This window comes from Aquarana catesbeiana, linkage group LG06 (genome assembly GCF_042186555.1).
Source record: "Aquarana catesbeiana isolate 2022-GZ linkage group LG06, ASM4218655v1, whole genome shotgun sequence".
Classification (NCBI taxonomy): Eukaryota; Metazoa; Chordata; class Amphibia; order Anura; family Ranidae; genus Aquarana; species Aquarana catesbeiana.
In genome coordinates this window covers 192,808,053-192,824,321 of record NC_133329.1, presented here as the reverse complement: position 1 = coordinate 192,824,321, position 16,269 = coordinate 192,808,053, and the positions used below count along the sequence as shown (strand labels likewise).

Below are 16,269 nucleotides of genomic sequence, written 5' to 3'. Positions count from 1 at the left end.
GAATATTTATTTTTTTTGTCCCAAGTGATTGAATAATGACAAAAAAAAAAAAAAATATTTACAAAAAGTTGTCACTAAATGATATATTGCTCACACAGGCCATGGGCCTATGTGGAATTGCACCCCAAAATATATTCAGCTACTTCTCCTGAGTACGGGGATACCACATGTGTGGGACTTTTTGGGAGCCTAGCCGCGTATGGGACCCCGAAAACCAATCACTGCCTTCAGGATTTCTAAGGGTGTAACTTTTTGATTTCACTCTTCACTGCCTATCACAGTTTCGGAGGCCATGGAATGCCCAGGTGGCACAACCCCCCCCCCCAAATGACCCCATTTTGGAAAGTAGACACCCCAAGCTATTTGCTGAGAGGCATATTGAGTCCATGGAATATTTTATATTTTGACACAAGTTGCGGGAAAGTGACACTTTTTTTTTTTTTTTTTTTTTTTTTGCCACAAAGTTGTCACTAAATGATATATTGCTCACACAGGCCATGGGCCTATGTGGAATTGCACCCCAAAATACATTTAGCTGCTTCTCCTGAGTATGGGGATACCACATGTGTGGGACTTTTTGGGAGCCTAGCCGCGTACGGGGCCCCGAAAACCAATCCCCGCCTTCAGCGTTTTTAAGGGCGTGAATTTTTGATTTTACTCTTCACTGCCTATCACCGTTTCGGAGGCCATGGAATGCCCAGGTGGCACAAAACCCCCCCAAATGACCCCATTTTGGAAAGTAGACACCCCAAGCTATTTGCTGAGAGGCATGGTGAGTATTTTGCAGCTCTCATTTGTTTTTGAAAATGAAGAAAGACAAGAAAAAACTTTTTTTTTTTTTCTTTTTTCAAATTTCAAAACTTTGTGACAAAAAGTGAGGTCTGCAAAATACTCACTATACCTCTCAGCAAATAGCTTGGGGTGTCTACTTTCCAAAATGGGGTCATTTGGGGGGGGTTTGTGCCACCTGGGCATTCCATGGCCTCCGAAACTGTGATAGGCAGTGAAGAGTGAAATCAAAAATTCACGCCCTTAGAAAGCCTGAAGGCGGTGCTTGGTTTTCGGGGTCCCGTACGCGGCTAGGCTCCCAAAAAGTCTCACACATGTGGTATCCCCGTACTCAGGAGAAGCAGCAGAATGTATTTTGGGGTGTAATTTCACATATTCCCATGGCATGTTTGAGCAATATATCATTTAGTGACAACTTTGTGCAAAAAAAAAAAAAAAAAATTTGTCTCTTTCCCGCAACTTGTGTCGCAATATAAAATATTCCATGGACTCGACATGCCTCTCAGCAAATAGCTTGGGGTGTCTACTTTCCAAAATGGGGTCATTTGGGGGGGTTTTGAACTGTCCTGGCATTTTATGCACAACATTTAGAAGCTTATGTCACACATTACCCACTCTTCTAACCACTTGAAGACAAAGCCCTTTCTGACACTTATTTTTTACATGAAAAAGTTTTTTTTTTTTGCAAGAAAATTACTTTGAACCCCCAAACATTATATATTTTTTTAAAGCAAATGCCCTACAGATTAAAATGGTGGGTGTTTCATTTTTTTTTTTCACACAGTATTTGCGCAGCGATTTTTCAAACGCATTTTTTGGGGAAAAAACACACTTTTTTAAATTTTAATGCACTAAAACACACTATATTGCCCAAATGTTTGATGAAATAAAAAAGATGATCTTAGGCCGAGTACATGGATACCAAACATGACATGCTTTACAATTGCGCACAAACGTGCAGTGGCAACAAAATAAATACATTTTTAAAAGCCTTTAAAAGCCTTTACAGGTTACCACTTTAGATTTGCAGAGGAGGTCTACTGCAAAAATTACTGCCCTCGATCTGACCTTCGCGGCGATACCTCACATGCATGGTGCAATTGCTGTTTACGTTTGACGACAGACCGCCGCTTGTGTTCGCCTTAGCGCAAGAGCAGGGGGCGACAGGGGTGCTTTTTTTTTTTTTTTTTCTTTATTATTTTTTTGCTTTTTTATCTTATTTTTAAACTGTTCCTTTCATTTTTTTTTTTTAAATCATTTTTATTGTTATCTCGGGGAATGTAAATATCCCCTATGATAGCAATAGGTAGTGACAGGTACTCTTTTTTGAAAAAATTGGGGTCTATTAGACCCTAGATCTCTCCTCTGCCCTCAAAGCATCTGACCACACCAAGATCGGTGTGATAAAATGCTTCCCCAATTTCCCAATGGCGCTATTTACATCCGGCGAAATCTAAGTCATAAAATGCTCGTAGCTTCCGGTTTCTTAGGCCATAGAGATGTTTGGAGCCACTCTTGTCTCTGATCAGCTCTATGGTCAGCTGGCTGAATCACCGGCTGCATTCTCAGGTTCCCTGTTGAGACAGGAGAGCCAGAGAAAAACACGGAAGACGGTGGGGGGGGGGCATTCCCTCCCACGGCTTGTAAAGGCAGTCTAGAGGCTAATTAGCCGCTAGGATTGCTTTTACATGAAAGCCGACCGCTGGCTGAAAAGAATGATACCAAGATGATACCTAAACCTGCAAGCATCATTCTGGTATAACCACTCAAAGTCGTGAATGGTGTACCTGAAGACAAAAAAATGGTTAACAATAAAGCACAGTAAACAGTAAAGTATAAATAATTACATACCTGAAAAACAAACATGATAAAACATAATAACAATAACAATAAAACACTGCAGAATAGAATACAGTAAAAAAAGAGCAGAACAATAGAGAGAGAGAATAGAGAGAGAGAACAATAAAACGACAACTATTTTTTTTTATTTTATATATATTTTTTTTTTTTTTACACTTTTTTTGTAACTAACTTTTATAATGGTAACCGGTTCCAGGCTCGGGTCTCTCAAAATGCGATGGCATCTTGGGAGACCCTGTGAAAGTGTGCCTAGTCTGTGCAATGCTGTACCCTACGCTAATACTCAACTAGTAAATGGTAGCGTTCAAAACATTCACCAATGCAAAGACCAGGATTGTCAGGACAGGAGGGACAATAATAGCGGGTGTCACGCCTATATCCGCGCTTGCTGCAGACACAACATCTTTTTGGGGGGGTTCGTTGGGTAGGGGTACTCAGGAGGACATAAAAATGCCTCTCATGCAGCCGACTGCATTTGGTTGGGGATGTGAATGGGGGAAGTACGGGCGCTGCAGAAGCGGTGTGTTCCCAATTAGGATTGGCGAATGCAGCAGGAAGGGCACTATGGGCATGACGGGCCTGTGTTTGTCTTTTTGGTGGCAGCGGGACACTACTTGTGCTTGCCACCTCACCAGCTTGAACTGCACTTATGGGACTCGCCACGTCACCAAGTGTTACTGCAGCGCTGGTTTGACTACGACCGGGGTATACTAGGCCGCTGGTGCTTGCCAGTTCAATAAAAAGCTTCCAAAAAAACTGTTAGCGATCGCAGGGATCAGGCCTGACTCTGCAAACGCTGCAGTTATGCGTTTAGTGTTTTGTAAGTGACAGTGATCGATCGATACTGCACTTGGGTGGGCTGGGCTGGGCTGGGCCGGGCGGAGGGCAAAACGCAGGTGCTAGCAGGTATCTGGGCTGATCCCGCTAACACTGCGTTTTTGGGAACCCTAAACTGCTGGGGACGCCAGTATAGATCTGATCGGATCAGATGTTGATCCGTTCAGATACTATACCACTAAAGGAGGCGTATGCTGCGTGCGTGGGTGTTAGTGGTACTGGCGCTAACCTGACGCTGCCTGGGGACGGTGCTTGCTAGTTCACCAAAATGCTACCAAAAAAACTGTTAGCGATCGCAGGGATCAGGCCTGACTCTGCGAACGCTGCAGTTATGCGTTTAGTGCCTTGTAAGTGACAGTGATCGATCGATACTGCACTTGGGTGGGCTGGGCTGGGCGGAGGGGCACAACGCAGGTGCTAGCAGGTATCTGGGCTGATCCCGCTAACACTGCGTTTTTGGGAACCCTAAACTGCTGGGGACGCTAGTATAGATCTGATTGGACCAGATATTGATCCGATCAGATACTATACCACTAAGGGAGGTGTATGCTGCGTGCGTGGGTGTCAGTGGTACTGGCGCTAACCTGACGCTGCCTGGGGCTGGTGCTTGCCAGCTCACCAAAATGCTACCAAAAAAAATGTTAGCGATCGCAGGGATCAGGCCTGACTCTGCGAACGCTGCAGTTATGCGTTTAGTGTTTTGTAAGTGACAGTGATCAATCGATACTGCACTTGGGTGGGCCGGGCGGAGGGACAAAACGCAGGTGCTAGCAGGTATCTGGGCTGATCCCACTAACACTGCGTTTTTGGGAACCCTAAACTGCTGGGGACGCTAGTATAGATCTGATCGGATCAGATATTGATCCGTACAGATACTATACCACTAAGGGAGGCGTATGCTGCGTGCGTGGGTGTTAGCGGTACTGGCGCTAATCTGACGCTGCCTGGGGCGACGCATATCACCGCCGGGCGACCGGGGGGCTAAACCTTTATTCGGTAATAAACGGCGGGTGCCCTGACACTATAAAAAATAAACAAACTAACCAGCGTCACCCGTAACAGTTATACGGTGATCAGTGGTGAAAGGGTTAACTAGGGGGCAATCAAGGGGTTAAAACATTTATTAGGTAGTATATGGGGGTCCCTGTCGCTATAAAACGCTGACGGCGAACCTAAATATTTACCTCACTAACTAGCGTCACCAGCGACACTAATACAGCGATCAGAAAAATGATCGCTTAGTGACACTGGTGACAGGGGGTGATCAAGGGGTTAAAACTTTATTAGGGGGGGTTAGGGGGGTACCCTAGACCTAAAGGGGGGTAATACTAACTGTCCCAACACTGTAACTGTCACAAACTGACACCAATGCAGTAATCAGAAAAAAAAAAAAAAAAAACTGCTGGTGTCAGTTTGTGACAGGGAGGGGGGGGTGATTGGGGGGCGATCGGGGGGGGGATCGGGGTGTTTTGTGTGCCTGGCATGTTCTACTGTGTTGTGTAGTGTTGGTGCACTCACATAGATGTCTTCTCTCCTCGGCGCTGCAACGGAATACCGAGCCGAGGAGAGATGACATCATTTCCTTTGCTGCTGTTTAGCATACAGCAGCAAAGGAAGTAATCTGATTGGCCGGCGGCGATCGCGAGGGGGGGGCCACGAACGGATGGCCTCCCCCTCACCTCCGATCGCCGTGGGACAAAACGGGACCGCCTCGGGCACCGGGGGGGGTCCGATCGGACCCCCCACCCGCGGGAGGCAAATCACGTACATGTACGTGATTTTGCCTGCCCGTGCCGCCTTGCCGACGTAAATCGGCGTTAGGCGGTCCTTAAGTGGTTAATACTCACCTGCATTAAGGTAATGTAGAGTTGCAGCATACCTGAGCTGTGACAGCTCTTGGTTAGAGATGGGAAAGCCTGAAAAAAAACTGAAAAATTGGGGAAAAACTTTTTTTCCATGCCGTTCTTTTCCCGGAGAAATTGGGGAATTGTGTGGAATTGTTTTTTCTTTTCCTTTTCTCCGTAAAATGGTGAGACCAACATCTAGAGTTTGAAAACATTTCCACAGTGCAATTTCTGTTAAGAGCAAAGCTGCAATTTGCAAATATTACAAGAAGAAATATTATTTTCCAAATGCAACAAGGATGACAAAACACAAAAGCCCTAAAGATATTAAAAATGCTTTATGGAATGAAATAACGAGGACCCTAGCGAAAGTGCAAGTAGCTTTTCCCTCCTGAGTTCTCATTCCAGAAACACTCTTTCTGCTGCTTCTGGATAATCACAAAGTGTTTCTTCACCAGCAACATCTTCAAGTAAGGAAGTGTTGTAAACCACCGCCCCCCAAAAATACACAAAACTTTCATTTATAAATACAATAACACCTGGAAATCAGAACATTGATCAAGCCCTTGCAAATGCAATATATGCTTCTGGATCAAGATTGTCAATAACCAAAAATGCAGGAACTTTTTATACTATTATGAGGGAAAGGGGTGGTTACCTGTTTTCATCTATAGGTGAAATGTTTTAACCCATGAGGTGCTCTTGAGTTTAATCGGAAGATCCATCTTGCCTCTGCCTTTAACAGTCTTTTATCCAGATCCCCTTTTCGAGGACCCTGTTTAATCTGCTCAATGATCCAAAATTTTTAATTACCTAATTGATCACTATGTCTTTCTCGCATATGTTATGCCAGAGTTTTTTTTCTCATTTTAGAGTTATGTAACTTATATACTCCAAGACACGTCGTCTAAATTGGCGAATTGTCTTGCCAATATATAAGCGAGAACGCGGGCACTGAGTAGCATAGATAACTCCTTCGGAGCTACAATTAATAAATGACTGCAATTGAATCATATCATTATTCTTCGGGTTACAGATATGCTTGGTCGTGGGGACATATCTGCAAGCCTTACCACCGTGGTAATCTCTCATCTTTCATTTTTGGAGGTGACCCTGTTAACCACTTGCCCACTGGGCACTTAAACCCCCTTCCTAACCAGACCAGTTTTCAGCTTTCAGTGCTCTCACATTTTGAATGACAATCACTCAATCAACACTGTACCCATATGAAATCTTTGTCCTTTTTTTCACACAAATAGAGCATTTTTCTTACCCACGTCAGCCCTGGAAGATTTGGCTACTCAATGACCAGGCCATTTTTTGCGATACGGCACTGCATCGCTTTAACTGATAATTGCACGGTCGTGCGAAGCTGTACCCAAACAAAATTAATGTCCTTTTTTTTCCCCACAAATAGAGCTTTCTTTTGGTGGTATTTGATCATCTCTGCGTTTTATTTTTTGCGCTATAAACAAAAAAAAGCGACTTTTTTGAAAATCACACAATATTTTGTACTTTTTGCTATAATAAATATCCCCAATTTTTTTTTTAAAAAAACCTAATTTTTTTCTCAGTTTAGGCCGATATGTATTCTTCATATTTTTGGTAATAAAAATCGCAATAAGCGTATATTGTTTGGTTTGCGCAAAAGTTATAGCATCTATAAAATAGGGGATAGATTTATGGCATTTTTATTATTATTTTTTTTTTACTAGTAATGGTGGCGATCTGCGATTTTTATTGTGACTGCGACATTATGGCGGACACATCGCACACTTTTGACACATTTTTGGGACGATTGACAATTATACAGCTATCAGTGCTATAAAAATGCACTGATTACTGTATAAATGTCACTGGCAGAGAAGGGGTTAACACTAGGGGCAATCAAGGGGGTTAACTGTGTTCCATGACTGTGTGTTCTAACTGTGGGGGGAGGGAACTGACTATAGGAAATGACAGATCGTGGTTCCTAGCTATTAGGAACTCACAATCTGCATTTCCTCACAGAACAGGGATTTGTGTGTTTACACACACATGTTCCTGTTCTGCCTCACGTGCCCGCGATCGCTTGTGGCCGGCGGTCATCACGATTGCCGGTCACAAGCATTGGCACCCCCGCAGTGCAGCGGGCGCTTGCCTGCTATCCCACTTAAAGGAGCCAACATACAGCTATGACGGTTTGCGGGATCATGCCGACCTGCCGCAGTATAATGACGGCGGCTGGTCGGCAAGTGGTTAATTTCCGTTATAAAATTTAGCAAATTAGTAATTTTTCTTCATAAGTTTTGACCAAAATGTATACTGCTACATATCTTTGGTAAAAATAACCCAAATAAGTATATATGATTTGGTCTTTGTAAAAGTTTTATAAAGTCTACAAGCTATGGTGCCAATCATTAAAAATTGATCACACCTGATCTACAGACAGCCTATCATTTCTTGAGACCCTAACAAGCCAGGACAGTACACATACCCCCAAGTGACCCCTTTTTGGAAAGTAGACAGTCCACGGTATGTAGTAAGAGGCATAGGGAGTTTTTTGAAGTTGTAATTTTTTCCCACAATTCTTTGCAAAATGAGGATTTTTTTTCTTTTTTTGTCACAAAATTGTCATAATAACAAGTTATTTCTCTCACACATCATATGCATACTTCCAATTACACTCCAAAATACATTCTACTACTCCTGTGTTGATACATGTGTGAGACTTTTACACAGCCTGGCCACATATGGAGGCCCAACATGCAAGGAGCACTATCAGGCGTTCTATGGACATAAATTACACATATCATTTCTAGACTACTATGTCATTTTTTTCCATAAGTTTTTGGAAAAGGTGCAAAGAAAAATAAAATGCATTTTTTTTTACACAAAGTTGTCCATTTATAAGATATTTCTAACACATAGCATGTACATAGCAAATATAACACCCCAAAATAAATTCTGCTACTCCTCCTGAGTATCGCGATACCACATGTGTGAGACTTTTACACAGCCTGGCTACCTACAGAGGCCAAACATGCAGGGAGCACCATCAGGTGTTTTAGGGACATACATTTCTAATTTGACTACCTATTACACTTTTGTGAGGCACTGATGTGGCACGGATGAGCACTGATGTGGCATTGAATGAGCACTGATGTGGCACGGATGAGCACTGATGTGGTATGGATGTGGCAAGGATGGGCACTGATGTGGCAGGGATGTGGCACAGATGAGCACTGATGTGGCACTTATGTGGCATGGATGTGGCACAGATGAGCACTGATGGGGAACGGATGTATCACGGATGATCACTGATGTGTCACGGATGATCACTGATGTGTCACGGATGATCACTGATGTGTCACGGATGATCACTGATGTGTCACGGATAATCACTGATGTGTCACGGATGATCACTGATGTGTCACGGATGATCACTGATGTGTCACGGATGATCACTGATGTGGCACGGATGAGCACTGATGTGGCACGATGAGCACTGATTTGGCACGGATGAGCACTAATGTGGCACGGATGAGCACTGATGTGGCACGGATGAGCACTGATGTGGCACGGATGAGCACTGATGTGGCACGGATAATCACTGATGTGGCACGGATAATCACTGATGTGGCACAGATAATCACTGATGTGGCACAGATAATCACTGATGTGGCACGGATAATCACTGATGTGGCACGGATGAGCACTGATGTGGCATGGATGTGGCACGGATGAGCACTAATGTGGCACGGATAATCACTGATGTGGCACGGATGACCACTGATGTGGCATGGATGTGGCACGGATGATCACTGATGTGGCACGGATGATCACAAATGTGGCACGGATAATCACTGATGTGGCACGGATAATCACTGATGTGGCACGGATGAGCACTGATGTGGCATGGATGTGGCACGGATGAGCACTGATGTGGCACGGATGAGCACTGATGTGGCATGGATGAGCCAGGGAGGGAGCACGGGTGAGCATGAATGTGGATGGATGAGCCAGGAATGGAGCATGAATGTGGATGGATGAGCCAGGGATGGATGAGCCAGGAATGGAGCATGAATGAGGATGGATAATCCAGCGATGGAGCATGAATGAGGATGGATGAGCCAGGGTGTTTTAGGGACATACATTTCAAATCTAATTTGACTACCTATTACACTTTTGTGAGGCACTGTAGGAGCATGGATGAGCACTGATGTGGCACAGAACGAGCACTGGTGTAGCACGGATGAACACTGATGTGGCACAGATGATCACTTATGTGGCATGGATGAGCACTGATGTGGCCATGGATATGGCACGGCTGAGCACTGATGTGGCACGGCTGAGCACTGATGTGGCACGGATGATCACTGATGTGGCACGGATGATCACTGATGTGGCACGGATGATCACTGATGTGGCACGGATGATCACTGATGTGGCACGGATGATCACTGATGTGGCACGGATGATCACTGATGTGGCACGGATGATCACTGATGTGGCACGGATGATCACTGATGTGGCACGGATGATCACTGATGTGGCACGGATGATCACTGATGTGGCACGGATGATCACTGATGTGGCACGGATGAGCACTGATGTGGCACGGATGAGCACGGATGAGGCACGGATGTGGCACGGATGAGCACTGATATGGCACGGATGATCACTGATATGGCACGGATGATCACTGATGTAGCATGGATGAGCCAAGGAGGGAGCATAGATGAGCATGAATATGGATGGACGAGCCAGGAATGGAGCATGAATGTGGATGGATGGAGCATGGATGAGCATGAATGTGGATGGATGAGCTAGGGATGGAGCATGAATGTGGATGGATGAGCCAGGGATGGATAAGCCAGGGATGGAGCATGAATGTGGATGGATGAGCCAGGGATGGATAAGCCAGGGATGGAGCATAAATGAGGATGGATGATCCAGGGATGGAGCATGAATGAGGATGGATGAGCCAGGGATAGATGGATGGATGAGCCAAGGTTGGAGCATGGCTGGGCATGAATGTGGATGGATGAGCCAGGAATGGGCACAGATCAGCACTGTGGGCACTTCAGATCCAGCCCACAGCGCTGCTGCACCTGGCTCTCCCCCTCTCCTCACACGCTGTACCGATCAGCACGAGGAGAGGGGAGGATCCAAACCAGACATGCTCCGCTGTCATTGACCCTTTACCCCGATCCGTTATACACCGGGTCTGGGAGACCCGACAGTCACGGACATCCCCGGGAGCACGATTCTGGGAGGACGTTATAGTACGCCCTCCCAGAGTTATCCAATCGTGCTGTATTTTTTTGGCTATGGCCCGTGCCGCAAGTGGTTAAGTAAAAACACAACACATTCTTTCACACTTTTTCAATATTTTATTTTTGAGTCAATAAACGTTAGGTTTTAAGACCAGTTGGCTTAGGTGCAGTGAGATACGCACCCTTGTGTTGTAGTTTTTTATTTTTTGCAATATAAGTGAAAAAAGAGCAAACATTTGGAAAACACTTTTTTTTAATTTCTATTATAAAATTTTGCAAATAAGTAATTTTTGTTCAAAATTTATAAACAAAAGAATAATATGGCACACTCTGGATACAACAATATCATACACAAGGGGTATGGGTGGAATAGGGGAATAAGTCAGTTCTTATTGGGGGTATTAGTCCATGTAAGGAAATAGATGAAATGGAAATAGTAGGGCTGCCAGTTCCAAAAGTTTAGAAGGCAAAAAAAACTCTGAAATATACAAAGGACAGGAGAACAGCGCCCTCTAAGTGCAGTAAAAAATAATTATTTCATGTAAATAGTAAGATTAAAATCCACTCACAAAGGTGTGGTAAAGATAGACATATAGTATGGTGGTTCACAATGCCCCCGGATGGTGGGGACTACAAATGGCGGCGTACACAAGCGGGCATCACTTCTGTGTCGGGTCAGCAGGCGGTGTTCGCGTTCGGGACATGCGGGAGATGGCTTCAGTGGCGGCCATCTTGGGTTAGGGAATTCTATACCTACACAGGTCTAGCTCACATGATAGATTACCATGGCAACATAAAAACAAAAAAACAAAACTAGAAGGCGAAATTGTGTGTAGTGACCGCAACGCTAATGTTTCATTACTATCTGATGTGATTGCATGGCTTGGCTGTCTATATTGACTAAAGTGCTCAACTGTGTTATAATGAAGTGAAATACATCGCTATAGACAAATGGTACAACAGGACGAGCGGAGTTCATCTATACAATACATATAATAAATATATTAGGTTATATAAAAAATATATATATTAACCACTTGCTGCCCGCCATATAGCAGAATGACGGCGGCAAAGTGGTTTCAATACCCTGACTGGGTGTCATATGACGTCCGCAGGATATTGAGCCGCTGCGCGCCCCCGGGGGCGCGCATAGCGGCAATTGTTGTTGCGGGATGTCGGTCTGACACCTCGCAAGACCGATCTAGGTAAAGAGTCTCTGACGGAGACTCTTTACCACGTGATCAGCTGTGTCCAATCACGGCTGATCACGATGTAACTAGGAAGAGCCGGTGATCGGCTTTTCATCACTTGCGTCTGACAGACGCGAGTAGAGGAGAGCCGATCGGCTGCTCTCCTGACAGGGGGGGTTGTGCTGATTGTTTATCAGCACAGCCCCCCCTCGGATCCTACCCAGGACCACCAGGGAAGCCGCCAGGACCACCAGGGAAACCATCCACACTGGACCACCAGGTATGCCCCCTAGACCCCCAGGGAAATACTAATCAGTGCCCAGGCAGCTGCCAATCAGTGCCCAGGCAGCTGCCAATCTGTGCCCACTCACAATGCCTACCACTGCCAGTGCCACCAGGGATGCCTATCAGTGCTGCATATCAGTGCCCATCAGTGCCACGTATCAGTGCCACCCATAAGAACCCATCTTTGCAGCCTATCAGTGTCACCTATCAGTGCCACCCATGATTGCCCATCAGTGCCGCATATCAGTGCCCATCGTCAGTGCCCGCTCATTGGTGCCACCTTATCAGTGCCCATCAGTGAAAGAAAAAACTTACTTATTTACAACATTTTTTAACAGAAACAAAAGCAAAACTTTTATTTTTTTCAAAAATGTGGGTCTTTTTTTATTTGTTTAGGTAAAAATAAAAACCGCAGAGGTGATCAAATACCACCAAAAGAAAGCTCTATTTGTGGGAACAAAATGATAAAAATTTAGTATGGGTACAGTGTTGCATGACCGCGCAATTGTCCTTCAAACTGCGACAGCGCTGAAAGCTGAAAATTGGTCTGGGCAGGAAGGTGCCCTGTATTGAAGTGGTTAAAATTGGGTAATGTTTTAAATTTTAGTAATAGTGATAATAATGATGATAACGTTATATGTGAAAATTAATTAAAATCAATAAATAAAATTTAGTAAGATAAGTGAATTAAGGTAAAAATTAATGGTACTCTTACTATTATAGCAGCTATAGTTCAACCTACACCTGTAAATTCCATATCTTGGAGTACAAGGCAGGACACAGGCCACCCTCCCTTCTATTCCTGTGTTATAGAGGTAGGCTCACGGAGTAGGGTAGGGTTTTAAGGAGGTTCCCAGGAGGCATTTCCTCAAAAGCTTTGCCATTGTCAAATGACCTGAAGATTAGATCCTATAACCCAGGGTATGTGAATATTCCGCTTGTGTCCTGTACTGCACTCCAAGATACAGAATTTACAGGCAAGTCAAAACTCTTCTTTTCTCCCCAACCACCTATGACATCAACTGCCAACCAATGACTGTTGTGACCCCTGACCTTTGTATGCGAAGCATCCTCCATCTCCTAGTTGAGTGTAAGTAAGAAGTACAGTACTGATTTTGCAGTTTTTCATTCATTTTCATGAACTTAATGAACAGATCTAAATGAAATTCATGGGTGTATCTTGCAGGCAGCATGGACCTAAATAAAACAAAGGATTTATACAGAGATCTTCTGGCTGTATTTGACAAATTGATTTTACCTACCCATGCATCCTGTCATGTGCAGTTTACAATGTTCTATATTTGCAGCTTCAAATTGGTAAGTGTTATGTGTTAATACATTGTTACCTGTGTGGACATGGCAGCTTTGTAGTAATAAAACACATAATTCACATCTAAATTAGAAATAAATATTTTTTCAATATTTCGTTATACATTAAGAGAAAACAATATTTAGCTTGTACCCTCTATTGCGATACTGCCTATATATATGTATACTGTCTACAGATAAATATATATATATTTATGTCCAATTTTGTGAGATTTAGTAATGTATAATTAGGTTCATGAAGAGCAGCAGACACTGTAACAAGTAGTATCCAGCAAATGTAAAAAGGAACTTCCATTTTAGGCCTGCTTCAGACCTTTATCAAGCAACAACACAAATATATATTCATAAGGGCATGTTGCCCTGTATCACTTAAATTTATTTGTACTGTATATACTGCTTGGTTACCGTTTTAAAAGTCTCCTCAGTTGTTTTCCTCCTACTCTGTAACTGGTGTATGGTGCTTTTGCCATCGCTTGTGACACACTGTGGGGGTCTGCCTTGACTGTACAGGGACAATGCTTATTTGTAAGTGTCGTATGGTGCTTTTCCCATCGCTTGTGACACACTGTGGGGGTCTGCCTTGACTGTACAGGGACAATGCTTATTTTTATGTTGTCCAGGGAACTTTCTGTCTCCTGCTGCTCTTTTGGGGAGCTGGGGATAAGGCCTAAGCATGTGTGAGGACACTAGGCATGAAAGGTGCTACATTTCCTTGCTTTTCTTCCTTGGGTCACTCTCTGGACCCTTTCTTGGAGCCCCTTTATTCCATGGGGAGCCTTTTAGGACTCTTTTAACCGTAGCCTGTGCAGAAACTCTGATCACAATACACCTCAGTGGGTGCCACCAGTGCCATTTTGGTTCTGGAGGAAATAGCTTCTCAGCTTCGGAGCTCCTAGGACAGGCTTCTGCTGCCCTTTGTGGATTGTGGTGCTGTTTTAGAGGGGTTTTTTTTTGGGGGGGGGGGTGTTATCTGTAATTACAACAGAGTCCACAGATGCAAGCTCTTCCTATACTGGTAGTAAGGACTAACCCTCCTCTTTTAACCTCCTTAAAGTGGTTGTTCAGCCACTTTGTAAACTACACACAATCCCCTCTGTTAGAGTCCTATGCTGCAGTGTATGTTCTTTGTAAAAAAGATGCCCATTTCTACCTGAATTCACAGCGCCGCTCGTAGCTCACGTGACTCCTCGCTGCTCCCTCTCCTAATCTGACAGCTACAGCAGGAGGGGCGAGAATCCCCCACTGACATCAGTTGGGAGGAGAGAGCTGAGACGTTGGCCAAGGAAGAAAGGAGGAGAGAGCTGAGACGTTAGCCGGGGAGGAGGGTAGAAGTAAGGAGTCACATGAGCGGCGCTCTGAAATCAGGTAGTAATGGGCATATTTTTTACAAAGAACAGACACTGCAGCATAGGACGCTTTATAAAAGAGGGGATTGTGTGTATTTTCTACAGTTATTTCAGCAGGGGGAGGTGGGCACTGGTGAGAGCTGACAGGCGGGGGGGCAGGGGAGAGAGGAGAGCTGCGGATGTCGGAGGCACGTAAACTGAAGGTGGTGTCAGGGCTCAGCAGCCATGATAAACCGGGGTCAGTTTACAGGGGGGAGGGCATAGCCAGGCAGGATCAGCCAGGTATTTCAGGTGATACAGGGGACCACTGTTCTGTATAACATGCTTTAACCACTTCCCTACCCACGTATAGACATATGACGTCCACAGATGGGATCTCCCATCCTGGGTGGACGTCATATGACGGCCTTGGGTTCCTGGCCATCTAGGGGGCGCGTCCGCCGCGTTGCTCGGGACCCGGTGCGTGTGCCCGGCGGCCGCGATGTCCGCTGGGCACCCGCGATTGCCTGTTAACCGGGCCGGACCGTGTATCTGTGTGTGTAAACACACAGATCCACGTCCTGTCAGGTGAGAGGAGAGCGATCTGTGTTCCCAGTACAGTGGAACACTGATCGTTCTCCTCCCCTTGTACGTCCCCGCCCCCTACAGTTATAAGCATTCCCTAGGAAACACATTTAACCCCTTGTGTCCCCCTAGTGGTTAACCCCTTCACTGCCTGTCACATTTACACAGTAATCAATGCAATTTTATAGCATTGATCGCTGTATAAATGTGAATGGTCCCAAAAATGTGTCAAAAGTGTCCGATGTGTCCGCCATAATGTCGCAGTCACGAAAAAAAAATCGCGATCGCCGCTATTACTAGTAAAAAAAATAAATAAATATTTTTTTTTTTTTTAAATGCCATAAATCTATCCCGTATTTTGTAGACGCTATAACTTTTGCGCAAACCAATCAATATACGCTTATTGCGATTTTTTTTTTTACCAAAAATATGTAGAAGAATACGTATCGGCCGAAACTGAGGAAAAAATTTGTTTTTTTTAAAGAAAATTGGGATATTTATTATAGCAAAAAGTAAAAAATATTGTGTGTTTTTCAAAATTGGCGCTCTTCTTTTGTGTTTAGCGCAAAAAATAAAAACCGCAGAGGTGATCAAATACCACCAAAAGAAAGCTCTATTTGTGGGAAAAAAAGGACATCAATTTTGTTTGGGTACAACGTCGCACGACCGCGCAATTGTCGTTTAAATTGCGACAGCGCTGAAAACTAAAAATTGGTCTGGGAAGGAAGGGGGTGAAAATGCCCTGTATTGAACCGGTTAAAGGAACAGGTTCTATATTTTTTTTTTAGGGTAACAAACACTTTACGGAAAAAGAACTGGTAGCAACAATAATAAATCAGGGCAAGAGAACCTGACCATTAAAGATTTTATTTCCTTGTTTGTGGAGGTGCCGCTTGCCTTTGGCACCCACAAGCCAAAAATCTACAAATGTTTTTCTTTTCCACTCTTTTCGTAAATTATTTTGTTT

At 44.3% G+C, this 16,269-nt stretch overlaps 1 protein-coding gene across 4 annotated transcripts in view; it reads left to right on the top strand.

Moving 5' to 3' along the window:
* RRN3 (RRN3 homolog, RNA polymerase I transcription factor) overlaps positions 1–16,269 on the top strand; it is a 1,085,194-nt gene that overhangs the window by 750,376 nt on the left and 318,549 nt on the right. For all 4 annotated transcript variants that reach the window (XM_073591180.1, XM_073591181.1, XM_073591179.1 and 1 more), the window contains one exon: positions 13,250–13,380. In XM_073591180.1, coding sequence (XP_073447281.1) covers positions 13,250–13,380 — 131 coding nt within the window. The remainder of the gene's footprint in view (positions 1–13,249; positions 13,381–16,269) is intronic.